Below are 26,272 nucleotides of genomic sequence, written 5' to 3' on the forward strand. Positions count from 1 at the left end.
CCTACCACTGAGGAAGTACAGTTCCCACTCAGCCCAGTCAAAACTGTCCGCTGCTCTGGCCCCCCAATGGTGGAACAAACTCCCTCACGACGCCAGGACAGCGGAGTCAATCACCACCTTCCGGAGACACCTGAAACCCCACCTCTTTAAGGAATACCTAGGATAGGATAAGTAATCCTTCTCACCCCCCTGTAAGATTTAGATGCACTATTTTAAAGTGACTATTCTACTGGATGTCATAAGGTGAATGCACCAATTTGTAAGTCGCTCTGGATAAGAGCGTCTGCTAAATGACTTAAATGTAATGTAAATGTCTCCTAGAGATGAACATACTTTGGTGCGAAAAGTGCAAATCAATCCCAGAACAACAGCAAAGGACCAAGATGCTGGAGAAAACAGGTACAAAAGTATCTACATCCACAGTAAAACTAGTGCTATATCGACAACCTGAAATGTTGCTCATCAAGGAAGAAGCCACTGTTCCAAAACCGCCATAAATTAGCCAGACTGCGGTTTGCAACTGCACATGCGGACAAAGATAGTACTTTTCTGAGAAATGTCCTCTGGTCTGATGAAACAAAAATAGAACTGTTTGGCCATAATGTCCGTTGTTATGTTTGGAGGAAAAAGCGGGAGGCTTGCAAGCCGAAGAACACCATGCCAACCGTGAAGCACGGGGGTGACAGCATCATGTTGCGGGGGTGCTTTGCTGCAGGAGGGACTGGTGCAGTTCACAAAATAGATGGCATAACGAGGCAGGAAAATTATTGGATTCATTGAAACAACATCAAGACATCAGTCAGGAAGTTAAAGCTTGGTCGCAAATGGATCTTCCAAAAGGACAATGACCCCAAGCATACTTCCAAGGTTGTGGCAAAATGGCTTAAGGACAACAAAGTCAACGTATTGGAGTGGCCATCACAAAGCCCTGACCTTAATCCTATAGAAAATTTGTGGGCAGAACTGAAAAGCGTGTGCGCGCAAAGTGGCCTACAAACTTGACTCAGTTACACCAGCTCTGTCAGGAGGAATGGGCCAAAATTCACCCAAATTATTTTGGGAACCTTGTGGAAGGTTACCCGAAACGTTTGACCTAAGTTGAACAATTTAAAGGCAATGCTACCAAATACTATTTGAGTGTAAACTTCTGACCCACTGGGAATGTCATAAAATAAATAAAAGCTGAAATAATTATTTCTAGTATTATTCTGACATTTCACATTCTTAAAATAGAATGGTGATCCTAACTGACCTAAAACAGGGAATGTGTACTAGGATTAAATGTCAGATTTGACTGAGTATAAATGTATTTGGCTAAGGTGTATGTAAACTTCACAGTCGTTTTATTTATATTAGTTCAACAATTTTTTATGTACATTTCGTTTAGTTTCAGTTCGTTTTCAGATGCATTTGACTAGTTTTATGAACAGATTGTCCGAGTCGTGCGTATAGGTGGCAAGGAAGTCAGGCGCAGGAGAGTCAAAAACAGAGTGTAAAATGGAGTCATTTAATAAATGTCCAAGTAACATGCTCCATAACACTAACAAGAACAGACATAAACAAACATGGGTACGATGACCCGTCACGCACCTATATAACAAACACAACACTGACATAAAACAATCTCTGACAAAGACATGAGGGGAAACAGAGGGTTAAATACACAACAGGTAATGAATGGGATTGAAACCAGGTGTGTGGGAAGACAAGACAAAACCAATGGAAAATGAAAAATTGATTAATGATGGCTAGAAGACCGGTGATGTCGACCGCCGAGCACCGCCCGAACAAGGAGAGGCAACGACTTCGGCAGAAGTCGTGACATAGATTTATATAAAAATGGATTGGGATTTACGGTATATAGCACTTTTTTACAGCCTGAGGTACTCAAAGCGCTTTTCATAATGAGGGGGAAACTCACCTCATCCACCACCAATGTGCAGCACCCACCTGGGTGATGTACGGCAACCATTTTTTGCCAGAACGCTCACCACACATCAGCTATCAGGTGGAGATGTGAGGAGTGATATATGCCATGTAGGAATGAGGGGGATGATTAGATGGCCATGATGGAATAGGGCAAGATTGGGAATTTAGCCATGACACTAGGATTAACACCTGCACTCTTACGATAAGTGCCATCAGATTTTTTATTACCACAGAGAGTCAGGACATCTGTTTTAACGTCCCATCCGAAAGATGGCACCTTACGCAGGGCAATGTCCCCTTGCATCTACATGTCAACTGCATTAACTTTACAAGAATCCTGTAATCAAAGATTGTGAGGTTTTGACTGCAGTGGACTGCAAGCTTCTGCATTTGCCCTTCACCAACTTCATCCTGCAGGTTTTGTCTGCATTGTGGGAGGCTCTATTGTCAACAAATCATTAGGGTGTTTTTGTCTGCATTGTGGGAGGCTCTATTGTCAACAAATCATTAGGGTGTTTTTGTTAGACTAACGCGAACGTGACCCAAGGCATGACTGAAACAGGATTTATATGTACAACAGTGGATTTGAAAATTGGGTCACGAGTGAAAATTTGTGCCTGGTAGATCCAGGGTTATGCCAGAAACCTCTGGTTGCTGCACGATGCGGTTGTAATAGCCTAATAAACTGTATGCTTTCCCAAGTCGTAGTGGGAGGGCCACACACCATATCATCACGACTTAAAGTTTACTTCGATATGGTTATTATATCAATATTTACACACAAAGGCGTTTCCACAGCCAATTTGTGCATAATTCATTTTACAGACACCAAACAAATGATCTGTCAGCATTTATAAAAGTGTACCGAAACCTAATGTTTCCATCACAGCTGTCCTGATTTTATTTTAAACCGTATGAAATTACCTGCATTAAAACTGTGTGTCACGCCTTGGTCTTAGTATTTTGTGTTTTCTTTCTTTATTTGGTCAGGCCAGGGTGTGACATGGGTTATTGTGGTGTGTTTTTGTCTTAGGAGTTTTGTGGGGTGTTATGTAGTCTATGGCTGCCTGAGGCGGTTCTCAATCAGAGTCAGGTGATTATCGTTGTCTCTGATTGGGAACCATATTTAGGCAGCCATATTCTGTGAGTGTTTTCGTGGGTGATTGTTCCTGTCTTTGTGTTTACACCAGATAGGGCTGTTTCGGTTTTTCACTTTTCATTTATTTTGTAGTTTCCGCTTGTATTGTTTTTCCTTCATTAAAATATATATCATGAATCATCATCACGCTGCATTTTGGTCCGATCCTTGTTCTACCTCTTCGTCAGAGGAGGAGATAGAAGAGAGCCGTTACACTGTGGATGCTAACGTGGTTAGTGATGTTATTTTCTACACAGGATCAATCATACATTATTGTATGATTGTAATACCTTTCTGACGCATTTCATTCACTTCAAACCATACTGTCAAAAAATACTGTCAGACTGATTTTTACATGGCGGGGTCGCATTTATTTAAAAAATGGAACATAATTCATGATGATGATGGCCTTTATTTTATGTATAAAACGGGTTTTGTTAAAAGTACTCTAACAGTACTCTCTACTCATAGAAGTAAAGTTGCCTGGAAGATTATTTTGTGTTGCCACACCGGCAGAAACTTTCCAGTTGAAAAAGGTTTCTCCAGGAACACCTCTGAAAAGGGTATTTAAGGAGCCCCTGTGTAAACGTTCAAACCGGAACCCTTTGTGATGGGAGGAGTTCAATTTTTAACTGTTTTAATATAGGAGGTGGCAGCCTATCGGATTAATGGTGTGGCTTTCAGATAGTTATGTTTGGTCCACTGTTAGCGTAAATGTCATTCCTGTTAAGTTTGTACACTGCAACAACAACAAAGATTCCTTGAAAATGTATAGAATTATATATTCTAATATAATAGTAACATTGCTGATTACATTCAGTATTAAAGTGGTAACTAATCCAACTATGGGATTTGCATAGGCTTCTGAGGAACTCATAAACCTCTGTTAGCCTCATTGATGCTACAAAACTGTCAGTGTTAAACCTTGATGACAATACAGCAGAAAAGTTTAACAGGAATGGCATCTACTCTCAAAAAGATATATTAAAGCCACGCCCCTAATAAGCCAAGCCTCCATTCCATGGTTCCTCCAGGAAGGTGCAAATATGAACCATTGAACAGCCATTGTTCCTTGAGGAACTCTAGGGTTTCCTTGATAATCTCAAGGGTTCCTTGAGTCAGTCCTTATTTTAAGATTGTAGACTCAGCGAAATTACTTTGCCATGAGCAGCACCACAGATATTGAGATGAGCGAGATGCAAGACTTCGCTCTCACACAGTATCTCCACAAATACATAGGTTCGCTTCGCACCATTACAGCATGATAGCCACAGGACCAAAACAGTGGAGTGAAGTGAAGTTTAGCCTTGTGGTTTAAATATTTTATTTCAGTTTGTTTTTTCAGGATTCGTTTTTGTTTTAGTTTCAGTTTATTGTAATAACCTTGGATGGAAGGGACAGTTACTGTCAGGCCATAAATTGCTCTGTCTCCGAGACAGCCGAGTCAGCTGAAAACATTTTAGCCATGGAGTCTGCAGATGAAGTCTACATTATAAGAAGTGTGTGTGTGTGTGTGTGCTTGTCTGCGTGCATGTGTGTGCATGCGTGTGCATGCGTGCATATGCTTGTATGTAAGGGGGGCTTGTGTCGTATCTATGAGTGCAGTTCTATACCTTTTCCCCATAATTTTGGTCCATACCTCTCCTATTTTGAGGAAAGGTATCTCCACAGGTTTTCATTTTTTTCTATATTTGATTAATTACACAACTTTGTCTGGTGATAGTTAAGTTGAAAATATATTAACTTTAATAGTGATGCTCTGTGGAAAATGCAATTTCAGCATATTGAGCCAGATAAGTGATGCACCAGTGGAGTGTGAAATATATAGAATTATATAGACTTTGATTTAATTTCCTCCTCTACTATAGTAAAAACCTAAGAGAGAACAGCGAATAGCCTGGAACCACAAGGTCTGTCTCAGTCTGATAATAGACGCCTAGTCTACTAAGTATGCACCAGACACAGCCAGCCGTGAGGAGTTTCTCAACTATTGTAATGTTCAGTGGTGCATAACAACCAGTGGCAAAAACTGATTTGTTCTTATTGTCAGTCAAAGAGAGTCGAGCATATAACAATTGCTTGTTTTTTTATTCTTGTAGATCATAATACGCTTGAATATGAATTAAAGATGCCTCATTTAAATTAAATATGACCAAATATAAAATTGAAGGACACCATATTTAATTGAATAATATAATGTGAATATGTTGAGATCGATGTGGTTGGGGTATCAATAGAAATCACTCCAGCAAGGTGACCGAAAACAGTTTGAGATTACCACCCTTTGCCTTGATGACAGCTTTGCACACTCTTGGCATTCTCTCAACCAAATTCACGAGGTAGTCATCTGAAATGCATTTCAAATAAACAGGTGTGCCTTGTTCTTGTTCAAAGTTAATTTGTGGAATTTCTTTCCTTCTTAATGCGTTTTAGCCAGTTGTGACAGGCAGGAGTGGTATACAGAAGATAGCCCTATTTGTATACAGAAGATAGTTCTATTTGGTAAAAGACCATATTATGGTAAGAACAGCTCAAATAAGCAAAAAGACAACGACAGTCCATCATTACTTTAAGACATGAAGGTCAGTCAATGAGGAAAATTTCCAAGAACTTCAAGTGCGGTTGCAAAAACCACCAAGCGCTATGACGAAAGAGGCTCTCATGAGGACCGCCACAGGAAACGAGGACCGAGGGTTATCTCCGCTGAAGAGGATACGTTCATTAGAGTTACCAGCCTCAGAAATTGCAGCCCAAATAAATGCTTCACAGAGTTCAAGTAATAGACACATCTCAACATCAATTGTTCAGAGTAGAGTCCGTGAATCTGGCCTTCATGGTCGAACTACTGCAAAGAAACAACTACTACAGGTACAGTCTTCAAGGCAAAGGGTGGCTACTTTCAAAAAATCTCAAAAATATTTTTATATAACACTTTTGGTTACTACATGATTCCATATGTGTTATTTAACTTATTCGATATAGGGGGTGCTCTTTTAATTTTTGTATAAAAACGTTTCCGTTTTAAACAAGATATTTTGTCACGAAAAGATGCTCGACTATGCATATAATTGACAGCTTTGGAAAGAAAACACTCTGACTTTTCCAAAACTGCAAAGATATTATCTGTGAGTGCCACAGAACTAATGCTACAGGCGAAACCAAGATGAAATTTCATACAGGAAGTTCCCCAGATTTTAAATGCGCTGTGTTCCAATGTCTCCTTATATGGCTGTGAATGCGCCAGGAATGAGCCTACACTTTCTGTCGTTTCCCCAAGGTGTGTGCAGCATTGTGACGTATTTGTAGGCATATCATTGGAAGATTGACCATAAGAGACTACATTTACCAGGTGCCCGCTTGGTGTCCTCCTTCGAAATTATTGCGTAATCTCCAGCTGCGTGCATTTTTCCATTTGGTTCAGAGGAAAAACCAAACTGCCACAAATGATTTATCATCGAATAGATATGTGAAAAACACCTTGAGGATTGATTCTAAACAATGTTTGCCATGTTTCTGTCGATATTATGGAGTTCATTTGGAAAAGTTAGGCGTTGTAATGACTGAATTTTTGGGGTTTTTCTTAGCCAAACGTGATGAACAAAACGGAGCGATTTCTCCTACACAAATAATCTTTTGGAAAAACTGAACATTTGCTACCTAACTGAGAGTCTCCTCATTGAAAACATCCAAAGTTCTTCAAAGGTTAATGATTTTATTTGAATGCTTTTCTTGTTTTTGTGAAAATGTTGCCTGCTGAATGCTAGGCTTCATGCTATGCTAGCTATCAATATTTTGAAAATCTGAGATGACAGTGTTGTTAACAAAAGGCTAAGCTTGTGTTTGAATATATTTATTTCATTTCATTTGCGATTTTCATGAATAGTTGCGTTATGCTAATGAGCTTGAGGCTATGACTACGCTCCCGGATACGGGATTGCTCGATGCTAGAGGTTAATAGTTTTCATTATTCACTATCATTCTACAATGTAGAAAATAGTAAAAATAAAGAAAAACCCTTGAATGTGTAGGTGTGTTCAAACCTTTTGGCTGGTACTGTATATTAACTTTTGTTTGTGCCTAGATAAAGAACCATTACATTATGTGCACACTGAATGAGTGGTCACCAAATGTATTTTCAACACTTTCCCTGGATGCCACTAGTCTTGTTCAACTAAACATTTCATCTGTTTCATCCGAAGTGTCCCCACTTGCATCACCGAACAAATAGCTTTTGTGTGGCATTGACTGGTAAGACGCTTCAGGAAGGTGTCACCTGTTCCAGCAAGGTAGAGTTTGCGCCAGGAACAGGCCAGGAAGTAGTACTCTCTAAGCAAGCAGCATGACGTCCTTTACATGTGCAATGTCATTTTGTTCCAAAATTTGATTTATTTATTGTTTTTTAAGAGGCAATTACTCAAAAATGTCAAACTAAAATTAATTTGAACACACAAATCTTCAGGGGTGATTTTGCAACAAAAACAATTCTGCCCACTTATTTCCCTTTAAAATGTGTTTGCCTTAGGATAGCCAGCATGCACATATCTAAATCTTACCAAACTTTACTTTTTTTCTCTCAGAAAATATACATTTCCATTAAGGTGGGCGTCTTCGCCCAATTTACCCTATTGTTCAATGTGGTGTGAACAACCTGCTGCTGTGACAAACAATGCCAAATATTGAAAATGATTTTCTTCACAACCCATCATATCATTTAATGGAGGAATTAATCTCATGTAATTAATTCAATGATAGGAAATGATTCAAGAACCTCAAAACAACAGAGAGAGTTATAGAGAATCTTTAGGAATCTTCCAGTATTACCTTTTTGTCGTGCGGATGGGGGTTTTGTGATGACAGACGCATTGGTACAGGTGGTATTGGTAACTTCCTTGCTCATATTTCCAGATGCGTTCATGGATGATTTGCTCTGCAGGCGTGGCAGACAGTCCAGGAATGTTGACAAGGAAGTGTCATTCGAAGTTTGTAATGCCATGTTTTGTTTCTCTGTTCTTCAAACTATTAAAATTAATCAAATAACTTGTCATCCTTATCAGTTGTATCTCTATGAAATAACTATAAAGTTGCAAAGTGCATCAGAAAAAATGCCCATGGTAGCATATCTGGTCCGCAGGATTATTTCCAATTTACTCTCCTGTCGTTTCGACATAGAAACGTTCTGTAGGCGAGCTGTCATATATTTCAATCCACTGACAGTCTGCGGAAAGATGCAGATCCATGAGTAGAGTCACCGAGAGCACACTGGCATTACTGTTGTGTGGAGACCTGAGAGATTTTCTGGCATATAGAGAGAGGGTGTGTGTTTTTATACTGAAGGATATCTCTCTCTCTCTCTCTCTCTCTCTCTCTCTCTCTCTCTCTCTCGCTCTCTCGCTCTCTCTCTCCTCTCTATGCGTGTCACTATATAAGCACGCGTTGGAGAGGGGTGTTTGGGATGAGGGGCCATGCAGTTACTTAACTGCAGCACAGTAGCACATACTGTAGCTTGATGCTGCCTCCCAGTGGTCGCCAACATTTTCTGAGCCAAGATCACTTTTTGAGTCCAAAGCATGCCGAGATCTACCATTCAGATTTTTTTTTGAAAGCATATTGCCTATGCTTAAATTGCCTATGCTTAAATACTCATTTTCCATCATAATTTGCAAATAAATTCATAGAAAATCCTACAATGTGATTTTCTGGAATTTGTTTTCTCATTTTGTCTGTCATCTTTTTAAGTGTACCTATGATGAAAATTACAGTCCTCTCTTATCTTTTTAAGTGGGAAAACTTGCACAATTGGTGGCTGACTAAATACTTGTTTTGCCCCACTGTATTTGATAAAACTCTGTATTTAACAAGTCTACCAAGGTCTTAGTTTTGTCCTCACGCAACATTTTTCATTAAACTTTTTCACCCCGGACGCTTTATCTGGACATAAATCTGTGGGATCTCCTCCGGCCGAGGAAAAAAAGCTAAGTAACATTATGCCTTCCCGTTGCGGTCGCTGTAATCTTAATATACAGGAGAACTGTTGCCTTATGGTGAGGATAGCCGAGTTGCAAGCTTGGTTTAAGACAAATCGTTAGGCAAGGGCAATTTAAGTTTTGGAAAGGATGGTAAAGTGTCTGTGTCACAAGTAAATACAGGTATTTGTGAGAAAACCCTTCCACAGTCCCCACAGATGAACAATTTTCTCATGGCTTCTTGAAAGAAATGCTGCAGGCATGCTTAACTGGTGACTTTCATTCAGCCAATAAAAACTTTCAACTGGTTTTCTCCTCTAAGCATCAGAGCCTGATCTTCTCGGTTCTCTCCTCCACCAGTTATGGGTCTGAGCTGCTGAAACAGCCTACCATTAGCTTGGGCAAATTAAAAACACAAGTCATTGGCGACTCCATTACCTGTAAAATTGCTTAAAAATAATCATCCAGTGATCATACATTGTTTACCAGGGGGCGGGGCTACCGACGTAAAGGTTCATCTAAATATGTTACTGGCTGAGGCTGCTGTGTGTAGATGGTACAAGGATAATGTTATCCACGGCGGCAACAACAGTGCTAGGATGAAAGTCAGAGGTCATCAAGTGGAACTGAGGATTGATGGACTCCATTCAAGCTGGAGGAGTGCTCTCATCTTATCTGTCAACATAGACAGGGCTCTGACTCCTCAAGCTCCACAATGAGATATGGTGCAAGCCAGGCAGCAGGCTGTTAGCCAGCCTGCCAGGAAAGTGGAGTCTGAGCTAGCACAGACAGTGTAGTCAAATCAGCTTTCCCCATTGAGACCGTTTTTGTTCTTCGATCTAGGTCGGGCAAACCTTAAGAAGGCGGTGTTCGCTTTAGCAATCTCACTGGAATAAAGATCTCCATTCCTGTCATTATTGAAAGAGATTTTGATAATATCTCACATCTCAAAAGAAGAGCACTTAATGTTAGATCCCTCACTTCCGAGGCAGTCATAGTCAATGAACTAATCACTGATCATAGCCTGATGAATGTACTGTGAAGCCTCTTTTCCTGGTTTACTAGTAACCATATCTCCCTCACATCCCGCAAAGGTGGAGGTGTTGCCACATTTATGACAGCAAATTTCAACGTACGAAAAAATGACTGCGTTTTTGTCTTTTGAGCATCTAGTAATAACATCTATACAGCCTGCTCAATCACTTTGTATAGCTACTGTTTACAGGCCTCCTGGGCCATATACAGCATCCCTTATTGAATTCACTGAATTCATATTGGAACTCGTAGTCATGGCAGATAATATCCAACTTTTTGGTGACTTCAATATTCACATGGAAAAGTCCATAGACCCACTCCAAAAGGCTTTTGGAGCCATTATCGACTGAGTTTTGTCCAACCTGTCTCCGGACCTACTTATTGCCACAATTATACCCTGGATCTCAGACAACCCAAAGTTTCCTAGATGCCCTTCCAGACTCCCTCCACCTACCCAAGGACATTGGAGTACAAAAATATGTTAAATTAGCTCCCTGTTATACAGAAAATACCAGAACCCTGAAGCAAGCTTCCAGAAAATTGGAACGAAAATGGATTTCCACCATACTGGAAGTCTTCCGACTAGTTTGGAAAGACAGTTCCGTACAATATCGAAGAGCCCTTACTGCTGCTGAATCAGCCTACTTTTCCAACCTGATTGAGGAGAATTAAAAACAATAAAAAATGTTGTTTTTATACTGTCGCAAATTTAACCTCTCTGGGATATGTGGAACGGTAGCGTCCCACCTCGCCAACAGCCAGTGAAAGTGCAGGGCGCCAAATTCAAAATAACAAAAATCTCATAATTAAAATTCCTCAAGCATACAAGTATTTTACACCATTTTAAAGATAACATTTTCGTTAATCTAGCCACAGTGGCTGATTTCAAAAATGCTTTACTGCGAAAGCACCACAAACTATTATGTTAGGTTACCACCAAAACACAGCTATTTTTCCAGCCAAAGAGAGGAGTCACAAAAAGCACAGATTGAGGTAAAATTAATTACTAACCTTTGATGATCTTCATCAGTTGACACTCAAAGGACTTCATGTTACACAATACATGTATGTTTTGTTCGATAAAGTGCATATTTATATCAAACATCTAATTTTATATTGGCGCGTTATGTTCAGTAGTTCTAAAACAAGTTCTAAAGACAGCTGACATCTGGTAGAAGCCTTAGGAAGTGCAACATAAACAATATCCCACTGTATCTACAATAGGGGATGAGTTAAAAAAGTACAAGCCTCAGATTTCCCACTTCCTGGTTGGATTTTTCTCAGGTTTTCGCCTGCCATGAGTTCTGTTATATATACATTTACATTTACATTTAAGTCATTTAGCAGACGCTCTTATCCAGAGCGACTTACAAATTGGTGCATACACCTTATGACAACCAGTGGAACAGCCACTTGCATCTAAATCTTGTTGGGGGAGAAGGGGGGTGAGAAGGATTACTTACCCTTACTTACCCTATCCTAGGTATTCCTTGAAGAGGTGGGGTTTCAGGTGTCTCCGGAAGGTGGTGATTGACTCCGCTGTCCTGGCGTCGTGAGGGAGTTTGTTCCACCATTGGGGGGCCAGGGCAGCGAACAGTTTTGACTGGGCTGAGCGGGAACTGTACTTCCTCAGTGGTAGGGAGGCGAGCAGGCCAGAGGTGGATGAACGCAGTGCCCTTGTTTGGGTGTAGGGCCTGATCAGAGCCTGGAGGTACTGAGGTGCCGTTCCCCTCACAGCTCCGTAGGCGAGCACCATGGTCTTGTAGCGGATGCGAGCTTCAACTGGAAGCCAGTGGAGAGAGCGGAGGAGCGGGGTGACGTGAGAGAACTTGGGAAGGTTGAACACCAGACGGGCTGCGGCGTTCTGGATGAGTTGTAGGGGTTTAATGGCACAGGCAGGGAGCCCAGCCAACAGCGAGTTGCAGTAATCAAGACGGGAGATGACAAGTGCCTGGATTAGGACCTGCGCCGCTTCCTGTGTGAGGCAGGGTCGTACTCTGCGGATGTTGTAGAGCATGAACCTACAGGAACGGGACACCGCCTTGATGTTAGTTGAGAACGTCAGGGTGTTGTCCAGGATCACGCCAAGGTTCTTAGCGCTCTGGGAGGAGGACACAATGGAGTTGTCAACCGTGATGGCGAGATCATGGAACGGGCAGTCCTTCCCCGGGAGGAAGAGGAGCTCCGTCTTGCTGAGGTTCAGCTTGAGGTGGTGATCCGTCATCCACACTGATATGTCTGCCAGACATGCAGAGATGCGATTCGCCACCTGGTCATCAGAAGGGGGAAAGGAGAAGATTAATTGTGTGTCGTCTGCATAGCAATGATAGGAGAGACCATGTGAGGTTATGATAGAGCCAAGTGACTTGGTGTATAGCGAGAATAAGAGAGGGCCTAGAACAGAGCCCTGGGGGACACCAGTGGTGAGAGCGCGTGGTGAGGAGACAGATTCTCGCCACGCCACCTGGTAGGAGCGACCTGTCAGGTAGGACGCAATCCAAGCGTGGGCCGCGCCGGAGATGCCCAACTCGGAGAGGGTGGAGAGGAGGATCTGATGGTTCACAGTATCGAAGGCAGCCGATAGGTCTAGAAGGATGAGAGCAGAGGAGAGAGAGTTAGCTTTAGCAGTGCGGAGCGCCTCCGTGATACAGAGAAGAGCAGTCTCAGTTGAATGACTAGTCTTGAAACCTGACTGATTTGGATCAAGAAGGTCATTCTGAGAGAGATAGCGGTAGAGCTGGCCAAGGACGGCACGCTCAAGAGTTTTGGAGAGAAAAGAGAGAAGGGATACTGGTCTGTAGTTGTTGACATCGGAGGGATCGAGTGTAGGTTTTTTCAGAAGGGGTGCAACTCTCGCTCTCTTGAAGACGGGAGGGACGTAGCCAGTGGTCAGGGATGAGTTGATGAGCGAGGTGAGGTAAGGGAGAAGGTCTCCGGAAATGGTCTGGAGAAGAGAGGAGGGGATAGGGTCAAGCGGGCAGGTTGTTGGGCGGCCGGCCGTCACAAGACGCGAGATTTCATCTGGAGAGAGAGGGGAGAAAGAGGTCAGAGCATAGGGTAGGGCAGTGTGAGCAGAACCAGCGGTGTCGTTTGACTTAGCAAACGAGGATCGGATGTCATCGACCTTCTTTTCAAAATGGTTGACGAAGTCATCTGCAGAGAGGGAGGAGGGAGGGGGGGGAGGATTCAGGAGGGAGGAGAAGGTGGCAAAGAGCTTCCTAGGGTTAGAGGCAGATGCTTGGAATTTAGAATGGTAGAAAGTGGCTTTAGCAGCAGAGACAGAGGAGGAAAATGTAGAGAGGAGGGAGTGAAAGGATGCCAGGTCCGCAGGGAGGCGAGTTTTCCTCCATTTCCGCTCGGCTGCCCGGAGCCCTGTTCTGTGAGCTCGCAATGAGTCGTCGAGCCACGGAGCGGGGAGGGAGGACCGAGCCGGCCTGGAGGATAGGGGACATAGGGAGTCAAAGGATGCAGTAAGGGAGGAGAGGAGGGTTGAGGAGGCAGAATCAGGAGATAGGTTGGAGAAAGTTTGAGCAGAGGGAAGAGAAGATAGGATGGAAGAGGAGAGAGTAGCGGGGGAGAGAGAGCGAAGGTTGGGACGGCGCGATACCATCCGAGTAGGGGCAGTGTGGGAAGTGTTGGATGAGAGCGAGAGGGAAAAGGATACAAGGTAGTGGTCGGAGACTTGGAGGGAGTTGCAATGAGGTTAGTGGAAGAACAGCATCTAGTAAAGATGAGGTCAAGCGTATTGCCTGCCTTGTGAGTAGGGGGAAGGTGAGAGGGTGAGGTCAAAGAGGAGAGGAGTGGAAAGAAGGAGGCAGAGAGGAATGAGTCAAAGGTAGACGTGGGGAGGTTAAAGTCGCCCAGAACTGTGAGAGGTGAGCCGTCCTCAGGAAAGGAGCTTATCAAGGCATCAAGCTCATTGATGAACTCTCCGAGGGAACCTGGAGGGCGATAAATGATAAGGATGTTAAGCTTGAAAGGGCTGGTAACTGTGACAGCATGGAATTCAAAGGAGGCAATAGACAGATGGGTAAGGGGAGAAAGAGAGAAAGACCACTTGGGAGAGATGAGGATCCCGGTGCCACCACCCCGCTGACCAGAAGCTCTCGGGGTGTGCGAGAACACGTGGGCGGACGAGGAGAGAGCAGTAGGAGTAGCAGTGTTATCTGTGGTGATCCATGTTTCCGTCAGTGCCAAGAAGTCAAGGGACTGGAGGGAGGCATAGGCTGAGATGAACTCTGCCTTGTTGGCCGCAGATTGGCAGTTCCAGAGGCTACCAGAGACCTGGAACTCCACGTGGGTCGTACGCGCTGGGACCACCAGGTTAGGGTGGTCGCGGCCACGCGGTGTGGAGCGTTTGTATGGTCTGTGCAGAGAGGAGAGAACAGGGATAGACAGACACATAGTTGACAGGCTACAGAAAAGGCTACGCTAATGCAAGGAAATTGGAATGACAAGCGGACTACACGTCTCGAATGTTCAGAAAGTTAAGCTTACGTAGCAAGAATCTTATTGACTAAAATGATTAAAATGATACAGTACTGCTAAAGTAGGCTAGCTGGCAGTAGCTGCGTTGTTGACACTACACTAATCAAGTCGTTCCGTTGAGTGTAATAATTTCTACAGTGCTGCTATTCGGGGCTAGCTGGCTAGCTAGCAGTGTTGTTTACGTTACGTTGAGTTAAAAGAACGACAATAGCTGGCTAGCTAACCTAGGAAATCGGTCTAGACTACACAATTATCTTTGAAACAAAGACGGCTATGTAGCTAGCTATGTAGCTAGCTACGATCAAACAAATCAAACCGTTGTACTGTAATGAAATGAAAATGTGATACTACCTGTGAATGCGACCGGGTTGTTGAGTTCTATTCAGTAGACGTTGGCTAGCTGTTAGCTGTTAGCTGTTGGCTAGCTAGCAGAGTCTCCTACGTTAAGGACGACAAATGGCTGGCTAGCGAACCTCAGTGAATTAAGATAATCACTCCAAGGCTACACACACTAAACTACACAATTATCTTGGAAACAAAGACAGCTATGTAGCTAGCTAACACTGAACTAATCAAGTCGTACAGTTGAGTGAATAGCACTACAGTGATGCTAATCTGTGTGCGTTAGCTAGCGTTGCTAGCTCCTGGGCGAATAGCAGTGAAGGCTACGTTAGGGCGACGAAATACGATAATTATGCAATTATCTCTGATACAAGGACGGCTATGTAGCTAGCTAAGAAGAATGGCTAAGATTATGTAGCTAGCTAACAGTAAACTAATCAAGTCGTACAGTTGAGTGAATAGCACTACAGTGATGCTAATCTGTGTGCGTTAGCTAGTGTTAGCTAGCTCCTGGGCGAATAGCAGTGAAGGCTACGTTAGGGCGACGAAATACGATAATTATGCAATTATCTCTGATACAAGGACGGCTATGTAGCTAGCTAAGAAGAATTGCTAAGATTAGACAAATCAACCGTTGTACTATAATGAAATGTAATGAAAAAGTTATACAACCTGCAGAGCGAAGTGCGAATGCGACCGCTCGCTCCAACCGGAATGCGACCGCTCGCTCCAACCGGAATAGAAACGTCAGAGTGTTTTATATCAAATACTACTAATAATTTGCATATACAGAGTAGCAGGCAGTTTACTCTGGGCACCTTATTCATCCAAGCTCCTCAATACTGCCCACCTGTCACTAAGACGTTAACTTCTTCGATATAGGGGGTGCTCTTTTAATTTTTGGATAAAAAAAACGTTCCTGTTTTAACCTGTTAAGGCTATGCACAATACTGCCCCCTTTGGAGGAATTGCGGGCCCATAGTAAACAGAAAACAAATCTGTCCAAAATTGCTAATATATGCATATAATAATAATAATTTAATAGAAAACACTCTAAAGCTTCTAAAACCGTTCAAATTATGTCTGTATGTAAAGCAGAACTCACAGGGCAGCCATTCTCCAAAACTCTCTCTGTCATCAGGAAAGTCTGGCCAACTTTGACGTCATCGCCCCCACCCTTCCCAACCAGCTACGGATCTGGGATCAGTTTCTGTGTCTTCGGCGGGATGTGTTTTTTCAATAGGGCAAGTAATGGAGAAGATCGCGCAAGCTTTGACATTTTGGCAGCCATAATTCTAGGTGTCGCGATAAAATAGACGTGCGTTCTGGCGCGAATGGTACACAGTCATTCCCTTCGTTCCAGATTGCCTGAGAGGAGCTCCTTTTGTCCGGTCGAATCGCCAATTGTTTTGTACGTTAATAACATCCTAAAGCTTCATTCTGCACTTAGCTTGACCAGTTTAGTCGACATATAATATGTAATTTTGAAGTTTTGATGCGCAAATGTGCGGGACCAGAAGTCATTTTGGGTGCATTTCAGCTGAAGCTGTTAGCATATGCTAATACAGAGACACACAACTTGAAACCAAACGATTTATTGGGTAAGTATGACTCTTTCCACTACATTCTGATCGAAGACCATCAAAGATAAGGGAATATTTATGTTGTAATTTTGTATTTCTGTTGACTCCAACATAGCAGAGAAATATTGCTTATGTCTGAGTGCCACCTCAGATTATTGCCTAGTGAACGAATTCTGTAACGTTAAAAATACATGTAACACAGCGGTTGCATTAAGAAGCAGTGTATCTTTCTAACTATATGTATAACATGTATATTTAGTCAAAGTTTATGATGTGTATTGCTGTTATCTGGTGGAGTTATCATAATTTCTCCAGACATTTTAGTAGCATTTTTTGAACATGTCGTCATTGTAAACAGAGATTTATGGATATAAATGGCATATTATTGAAAAAAAACATAAATGTACTGTGTAACATGTCCTATTACTGTCATCTGATGAAGATTTTCAAAAGGTTAGTGAATTATTTTTCTTTTAATCCTGAGTTTGTGATTACATCTTTTGTTCGACAAAATGGCTATTTAAATTAGCTGTGTCTTTGGTGGTGGTTTGACATAAATACGTGCTATGTTTTCGCCGTAAAACATTTTACAAATCTGACTTGCTGGGTAGATGAACAAGGTGTTTATCTTTCATTTGAGCTATTGGACTTGTTAATGTGTGGAGGATAAATATTTCTACGAATATTTTTGCATTCTGTGCGCCACCTTTTGAGTTGAGTGTGGGGGGGGTGCCCTTGGGGAACGTGGTAGCGTGATGTCGTTAAACAAGATATTTTGACACGAAAAGATGCTTGACTATGCATTTAATTGACAGCTTTGGAAAGAAAACACTCTGACGTTTCCAAAACTGCAAAGATATTGTCTGTGAGTGCCACAGAACTGATGCTACAGGCGAAACCAAGATGAAATTTCAAACAGGAAATGCCCCAGATTTTGAATACGCTTTGTTCCAATGTCTCCTTATATGGCTGTGAATGTGCAAGGAATGAGCCTACACTTTCTGTCGTTTCCCCAAGGTGTCTGTAGCATTGTGACGTATTTGTAGGCATATCATTGGAAGACTGACCATAAGAGACTACATTTACCAGGTGCTCCGCTTGGTGTCCTCCGTTGCAATTATTGCGTAATCTCCAGCTGCGTGTATTTTACCATTTGCTTCAGAGGAGAAACCAAACTGCCACGAATGAATTATCATCGAATAGATATGTGAAACACCTTGAGGATTGATTCTAAACAACGTTTGCCATGTTTCTGTCGATATATGGAGTTAATTTGGAAAACAGTTTGGCATTGTAATGACTGAATTTTCGGGGGTTTTTCTTAGCCAAACGTGATGAACAAAACGGAGTGATTTCTCCTACACAAATAATATTTTTGGAAAAACTGAACATTTGCTATCTAACGGAGTCTCCTCATTGAAAACATCCGAAGTTCTTCAAAGGTAAATTATTTTATTTGAATGCTTTTCTTGTTTTTGTGAAAATGTTGCCTGCTGAATGCTAGGCTTAATGCTATGCTAGCTATCAATACTCTTACACAAATGCTTGTGTAGCTATGGTTGAAAAGCATATTTTGAAAATCTGAGATGACAGTGTTGTTAACAAAAGGCTAAGCTTGTGTTTGAATATATTTATTTCATTTCATTTGCGATTTTCATGAATAGTTAATGTTGCGTTATGGTAATGAGTTCAAGGCTATAATTACGCTCCCGGATACGGGATTGCTCGACGCAACAGGTTAACAAAAAAATTGACATTCTCCAAGTCAGGATGGCTTTCGCTTTAGCAGTGATGAATTCATGAACTACTTCGACAAAAAGATAATGATCATTAGAAATAAAATTATGGACTCCTCTTTGAATATTTGTATTCTCCAAAATTCAGTTGTCCTGAGTCTGCACAGAAATGCCAGGACCTAGGATCAATAGAGACACTCAAGTGTTTTAACCCTGTACCTCTAAAGCTTCCAAATGCCTACTAGACCCTATTCCAACAAAACTACTGAAAGAGCTATTTCCTGTGCTCACTAAAATTGGCAGTAATAAAGCCTCTCCTGAAATGTAAAAAAAAATATTGGCCTATATCGAATCTCCCATTCCTCTCAACAAAAAAAAGCTGTTGTGTAGCAAGCAACTCACTGTCTTCCCGAAGACAAATAATGTATGCGAAACACTCAAGTCTGGTGTTAGACACCATCAACATACTGAGACTGCATTGCTGAAGGTGCTAAATTACCTTTTAATGGCGTCAGACCAAGGCTCTGCGTCTGTCCTTGTGCTCTTAGACCTTCGTGCCACTTTTGACACCATTTGTGGATGGTTTGTTCTCTGACAAATTAATGGTAAGTTAATGTTCCTCAAGGTTCCGTTTTAGGACCACTATTGTTTACTTTTACATTCCGACAAAACAGAGATGCTAGTTTTAGGTCACAAGAAACAATCTGACAATAAATCTTGATGGTTGTACAGTCATCGCAAATAACACAGGGAAGGTCCTTGGCATTTTTTTCTGGACTCTGATCTCTCTTTAGACGAACATACAAGAATGTTTCTTAGGGCAGCTTTTTTCCATTTTCGTAAGAATGCAAAAATCTAAAATGTTTTGTCCAAAAATGATGCAGAAAAACGAATCCATGCTTTTTCACTTCTAGATTAGTCTACTGCAATGCTCTACTCTCTGGCAATAGGTCAAAAATGCCAAGGACCTTACCTGGATAAAGCAATAAATACAGAACATTTGGCAGCTAGAATATTGACTATAACCCCCAAAATCTAGCAGATTACTCCAGTGCTAGCCTCTCTACACTGGCTTCCAGTTGAGGTAAGGGCTGATTTCAATGTTTTTTTTGCTAACCTATAAAGCATCAAATGGACCTGATCCAACTTTGTTCTCTGATTTGGTCCTGCCGTACATACTGTACCTACATATACGCTATGGTCAGAAGACTTAGGCCTCCCTATTGTCCCTATACTTTGTAGGCAAACAGCTGGAGGCATGGCTTTCTCCTATTTATCTCTATTTTTATGGAATGGTCTGCCTATCCATGTGGGAGACCCAGATTCAGTCTCGACTTTTAAGTCTTTCCTGAAGACTCATCTCTTCAGTGGGTCCTATGATTGAGTGTAGTCTGGCCCAGGGGTGTGAAGGTGAACAGCAAGGCAGCGAAGCACCCTTACTTTCTCGGACAGGGCCACACTGTCCCCGACACCCCCTGTCTCAGCCTCCAGTATCTATGCTGCAATAGTCTATGTGCCGGGGGGCTAAGATCCCTGACCTGTTCATAGGACATACTACCTTGCCCTGGTCCTGCTGTTTTCGACCATCTCTCTCTCTCCCTCTCTCTCTCGCTCTCTTTCTCCCTCTCTCTCTCTACCGCACCTGCTGTCTTGACCTCTGAATGCTCCGCTATGAAAAGCCAATTGACATTTACTCCTGAGGTGCTGACCTATTGCACCCTCTACAACCAATGTGATTATTGTTTGACCCTGCTGGTCTTCTATGAACGTTTGAACATCTTGAAGAACAATCGGACCTTAATGGCCATGTACTCTCATAATCTCCACCCAGCACAGACAGAAGAGGACTGGCCACCTCTTAAAGCCTTGTTCCTCTCTATGTTCCTGCATTTCTAGGGAGTTTTTCCTAGCCACTATGCTTCTACATCTGCATTGCTTGCTGTTTGGGGTTTTAGGCTGTGTTTCTGTATAAGCACTTTGTGACATCTGCTGATGTAAAAAGAGCTTTATAAATACATTTGATTGATTTATGGATGTTTATTGCACTACTTGTGACCAGGGCCTATAGGGCTCTGGTCAAAAGTAGCGCACTAGACTAGGGAATAGGGTGCCATTTGGAATGTACTTACTCCGCTGCCTGTCCTATTGTGTACTACTTTGTGTTGAGTCAGTGACCAATCAGAGAGGGCGCTAAGCATCCTGGGTAATGATGGGAGTGACAGTGATGAAAGGAGAAAGCCATTTAATTGGATCATTTTTTAGGTCCAATCTGAGTGGGAGTCTGACGGAGAAGCCTTGTAAAATCACAGCTTTGTGTGTGCTCAGATATGCATCTGTGTGTGTGTGTGTGTGTGCCTGCGTGTGTGTGATGCATGAGCACAGGAGAGTGCACCTTTATTCTGAGAATTTACCTTCATCATTAGCTCTTTCATCCATCTATTATTTGGATGAAGGGATATGTCATCTTCTTTGATCCTTTCTGTCTGTGTCCGTATTCTCTGCTGGAGGCAAAAGCAGCCTGATGTCTGAGCAAAAGTTAATGAATCCCTCTGATGTAATTGAATAACCATAATTTTAGGAATAAATAGCTACCGATTTAATGTTTGAAAATGAGCACAGAAATAAAGGGGCAATCGGCGATTCAAACAACAACAAAGCGATCACCCTGGTCAAATTCCCAAATTGATGTACCAATCCCAGATTTCCCCTTCAATAGATAGAGGTTCAGAGTTTGTGTATTAGGCTATTTGCTTATTCTCTCTCTCTTCCCTAGTTAGCTTCGTCCATAGTAGGTTCTGTCTTACCTGGTAGGTTCAAATTTGGACAAATACTAAAAGTGAAAAGGGAGTAGATTTAACACACATCGGTCCTGCTCTTTGCTGGCGTGTAATTGCCACTTTATTCTCCCCCACAAAGAAATCGGAGGGGAGACTATTGCTCTGTCGCCGTCCGTTTGTACATTAGTAATTCCAAACTTTGAACAAGCATATCTCCTGTCCCATTTGAGCTTGAAATGGTGTCACTAATTGGCGAAAGGGGAGGTGCTGCATCATTCGCAGGGGATGACATCTTTACTGTTGCCTTGTTATTAATTAAAGCGATTGAACGGGATCTTAAGCACTTACAAATTCATAATATATATGAATTGCAGGATTTTATTAAAAAAACATTTTAACTGGCAATGTATCTAGATAAATGTATTTAAAATTAATAAAAGCACATGACTAAATATAGACTTTTGTATTATTGTATAGTATTTCTCAGATCAGCATCACACACAGTCATCATAATCTTCAGAGGAGTCTTCTGGGGAGTCAGCCCATGCAGCTGCAGCCATGGTGGTCATCTCCATGTTAGATGAGCCAGCCTGTGGGGATTCTTTATTGGAAAACTGCATTATACTGCCCTCTGGTGGTGAGATCCACACAGGACAGCATTTTCCTGCAGGTCACAGAGGTGACATTCAGTAACATAAGTGGACCACTAGACCCAACACGCTATGCACTTGTGGAGATCTGAGAGGATTTGACAGGTGCAATCAATATGATAACAACTCCACCTTGCCCTCGGAAAGGCACGGTTAAAGTTTTTTTATAGCGATCAAATAATCCCAAAAGTTTTAGGTATCCATTTGGGATTGGTCCAAAGTCTCCCAACAACGATTTCATATCAAAACATAAAAGGAAATGTAAAACATGGATATTGTCCTCTGTTTGTTTAGATTATTTTAGCTGAAGTAGGAAGATTGGTACCATACCTTTATCTTTCATAACCCACCGCCCACACAACCCCATGACAACCAAAGTGAGAGACACGAACAAGACGATACGCATGATGTTCCCGATGACACTGAGCTTGTCTTTAGAAAAGGCAAAAAATACAAAAAAAGTGTTAGGTAATCTGTTGGATGTCTACATTGTTATGCATTTCAAAAATAATTGCAATATAAACAGAAATGTAAATGTGATGATAATAGGTTAAAACGTCTCCCCAGCAATGTGTGAGTGAGATTTAAAAAGTACAGCATTTCTTTTGATGTATAACTGTGCGTTAAGGGGATTTGTTCATTCTGAAATGTCATGACTCTCCTGTGAAAATCCAAAGAATCAGGTTAAAGTGTGTCGAAGTTGGCCAGTTTTATGATGGAAGTGTCTCTCATTTACCATGCAGGCTTGAGGGGAAATAACCCTTTTGTTAAAAGGAGATTGGTGTTTTGTGATATCATTAAGGACTGTATAAGCAAATAACTGTAACTCTACAAATGTATTCGTCCCAGTTATCAGATTTACATTTAGATGTTGTAAAACGTATGATTTAATATGAACCAATTTGTGAGAAGGTGAAATGTGATTTTAGCCTTCCAAATGAGATAATTGTTTTTCATGTAAAGTTTTACCCAGTCAGTAACCACGCCCACGTGAGCACAGACATTATGCCAAAAGGATGGAACACCCTTTTTGCCAGAGTGCTTATAAAGGACTCCTAAATAATGAACATATTAGACCAAGCAGGCGGACGGTGTTGAGACAGATGTCACGAATGGTTAGACTATACCAGACCAGCGTGACAGACAGCGTGAGCTGAACGTTACGAAATGGGTTAAAGACTACAATACCAGAAAATAGTAAGACTCTGAAACTCTCCAGGAGAAGAAGACTACACAGGAACATTCTGCAGCTGTTTATGCGCAGTTAGCCTCGGAAACTCGACCGAAGACTAGAGACAAAGAACAATTTCCTCTCACCACTATAGGTATCTCTCGGGTATCTATGCTAAACAAACAGAGCGAAGGACAAGGCCCGCGGAACACAGTGTGGTACACCTCTGAAAGATCCGTTCTAACAGACACAACCAGACTTTCTGTCAACTGACTCCCCAGGAAATGGACAGGGCATTTTCAACAAAGTAAGAGGACAAAGACATACAAACGTAAATATGTACAATGCATTTGAGTGGTTGTTAGGGTGCTAAATATCCACATTTACGATGAGCACATTATTTAACTGTATGTACGATATTTGAATTCCTTTGTCTCTCCTTCTCCCTCTCTTTCTTTCCCCACCCCCTCACCATAACAACCACTCATTCGGATTTAGAAATGCAGTGCTCTCTGCTGCCAATGACTGGAATGAATTGCAAAAATCTCTGAAGCTGGAGTCTTAAATCTCCCTTTCTAACTTTAAGCATCAGCTGTCAGAGCAGCTTATCGATCACTGTACCTGTACACAGCCAATCTGTAAATAGCACACCCGACTACCTCATCCCCATATTATTACTTACCCTAGATCTTTCTATTTTTATTTTATTTCATGTTATTGACTATGTTTGTTTATGTGCAACTTCGTGTTGTTTTTGTCGCACTGCTTTGCTTAAACTTGGCCAGGTCGCTGTTGTAAATGAGAACCTGTTCTCAACTGGCCTACCTGGTTAAATAAAGTGGAAATAATAAATAAATCAATTGTGTAACAAGCCGTCATAATGGTTTAGTCCACTAGGGACTTTTCATTGCATTATGTTAATATTCAATTATATCCTTTGTGTGTGTTTATTTCTGTGTGATTATTTCATTAGTCAGTTAATAAATAATTAAGTCAATCTGATTCATCATGGTGACTAGGGTTCGTGCAGATTTCTAGGATATTACGACATTCAGAATGAGACTGAAATAGGAGCAAATGATTGATGGATGATGGCTATGATATGGAGATATTTTGATATTTTGAGTTAATTCGGGAAATGGTAACTCGTTAAATGAACTTTTCCCGTGGTGCCTCAGATTACTACTTAATAAATTATTATATTATTAATTTAATTGCGTAATAATGACAAATGGTTAATTATTTGATAAATAGCGTTTGATTCGCATTAATGGTCGTCATGACAGAACTTAGTGAGTGGGAATGTCATACCTCCCCTGCTTATTCTCATTCTCTTCACCGTGCTCTACCACAAATTTCCTCTATCCTGCTAAACAGAACCGTTTCATCATCGACCAACTGAACAATCACTCATGGATCAAACATCAATGATATTATAGCAAGTCAGTTTTGGTGAGGTGACCGAGATTGAAAAAGTACATTATTCTTTAATGAATAGCTATAATTAAAGGTGATTTGGTCATACAGAACGTATAGTGAGTGAGAGGGTCATACTGTACCTTCCCCTGGTTTATTGTCATTCTCTTCCCCACGCTCTACCACAAGTTTCCTCTCACCTGCTAAACAGAACATATTCATCACCCACTGGGCACAAACTGAAAATACATTGGATTTGAAAAAAGCTATCAAAGTAAAATGTTTTTTTTAGGGTAAAATTTCAATCACAGGATTATGTCATCATAGTAACTCATTTTCAACAGAGCAAAACCTTGTATAAAATCTGTTGAACTTGTACCTTTGAAACAACGTCAGATTTTCAACGTTATATCCAGGCTGGGCAGCAACTATCTATCTACAGCTAACCATGTGGTCTCTCAAATCCAGGGTTTTAAACCAAACGTGTTATTTATTTTTATTTAACTAAGCATGTCAGTTTGAGAACAAATTCTTATTTACAATGACGGCCTACCGCCGAACAATGGGTTAACTGTCTTCGTTCAGGGGCAGAACGACAGATTTTTACCTTGTCTGCTCGGGATTCGATCCAGCAACCTTTACTGGCCCAACTCTCTTACCACTAGGCTACCTGCCAGCACCGAAATGACTACTACCAATGTGCTATTGTTGAGAATGATTGTTGAGAGATCTCTTAATAACTAAATAGATTCACTGTTGCTATCTAAGTCATTCCAAAGCTTAGGTTTAACAGAGCAAATGAAATGAAACCATACTTTATAAGTCATATATCATCAATAGGGCTAGAGCTACATAGCATTTCAAAAGTAATCAACAGCTTTGTTTCAAGTCAACCCAGAGTTAAAGTAAAAAATAAACAATACATATAGGCCTAGTGTTTCAAGCTTTGGTTGATTTCAAATGTTATCTCCAAGTTGATAATTAATATGTTGGATTCGCGTCTCCATCTCATCCCAAAATCCATGTAAAAATAGGACTAAATCCATTTTAATCAAACATTAAATGCACTTTAAATAAAATGAAAGGAGGACCAATGCACTCTTCATATAACTGATTAAAATACCTTTATTTGTACGGAAACCAAGATAAAAACCTCAGATGTGCTTCAGTAGTACTATAAAATAGATGGCTCTCCACTTCCGACTGTACATTTGTTTATGTGTAACTCTGTGTTGTTGTTTCTGTCGCACTGCTTTGCTTTATCTTGGCCAGGTCGCTGTTGTAAATGAGAACTTGTTCTCAACTGGCCTACCTGGTTAAATAAAGGTGAAAAAAATGGAAAAAAATCTGACCTCTTTGCCCAGTCATATTTAAGGTTAGAACATATCTATTTCACTTTTTATGTGTATAGTATTGCTCACTGGGCTCTGGAGTGGTGCAGCAGTCTAAGACACTGCATCTCAGTGCAAGAGGTGTTACTACAGTCCCTGATTCAATTCAAGGCTGTATCACATCCAGCCTAGATTGGGAGTCCCATAGGGCGGCACCGTCCGGGTTTGGCCGGGGTAGGCCGTCATTGTCAATAAGAATTTGTTCTTTAACTGACTTGCGAAGTTAAATAAAGGTAGAAAAATACTGGGTGTTGTCCAGTGAATTCTGTAACCACTCCTTCAAATCAGGGTGGATTGGAAAATGCTGTTCAAAAGAGGACATTCTATTATTACATCTGATGAAGGCCATGCAGCCAAAACACGTCATAGTTTTTACTCTTTGTTTCCATTCAAATAAAGACATTTTAATTAATTATATGAAGTGCCTTGGCACTCCTTTCGTTTGTATGATCAATTGACCCATTTCACCAAAGAGCACCCTCTGTCTACATAAACCTACTATTGTGTACCTTCAGCGGAGCTTCACATCCTTCTGTTTTCTACAAGTTTGATTTGATTCAGTCCTATTCTTTAACTTAGATTTTTGGTTAAGACGGAGACATGAATCCAACATATGAATAATTATTTTGCAGACGACTGGAATTTAAAGCCAG

The 26,272-nt window shown here is 41.4% G+C and overlaps 1 protein-coding gene across 1 annotated transcript in view; it reads right to left on the minus strand.

The window, feature by feature from the left end:
* Positions 1-8,347, minus strand: part of cckbra (cholecystokinin B receptor a) — a 47,128-nt gene extending 38,781 nt beyond the window's left edge. Inside the window, exon 1 of the mRNA XM_035755275.2 lies at positions 7,889-8,347. Within this exon, the coding sequence (XP_035611168.1) occupies positions 7,889-8,060 (172 nt within the window). The 5' untranslated portion in view covers positions 8,061-8,347. The remainder of the gene's footprint in view (positions 1-7,888) is intronic.
* Positions 8,348-26,272: the final 17,925 nt, after the last annotated feature.

Source organism: Oncorhynchus keta, chromosome 37 (genome assembly GCF_023373465.1).
Source record: "Oncorhynchus keta strain PuntledgeMale-10-30-2019 chromosome 37, Oket_V2, whole genome shotgun sequence".
In the NCBI taxonomy this organism is placed as follows: domain Eukaryota; kingdom Metazoa; phylum Chordata; class Actinopteri; order Salmoniformes; family Salmonidae; genus Oncorhynchus; species Oncorhynchus keta.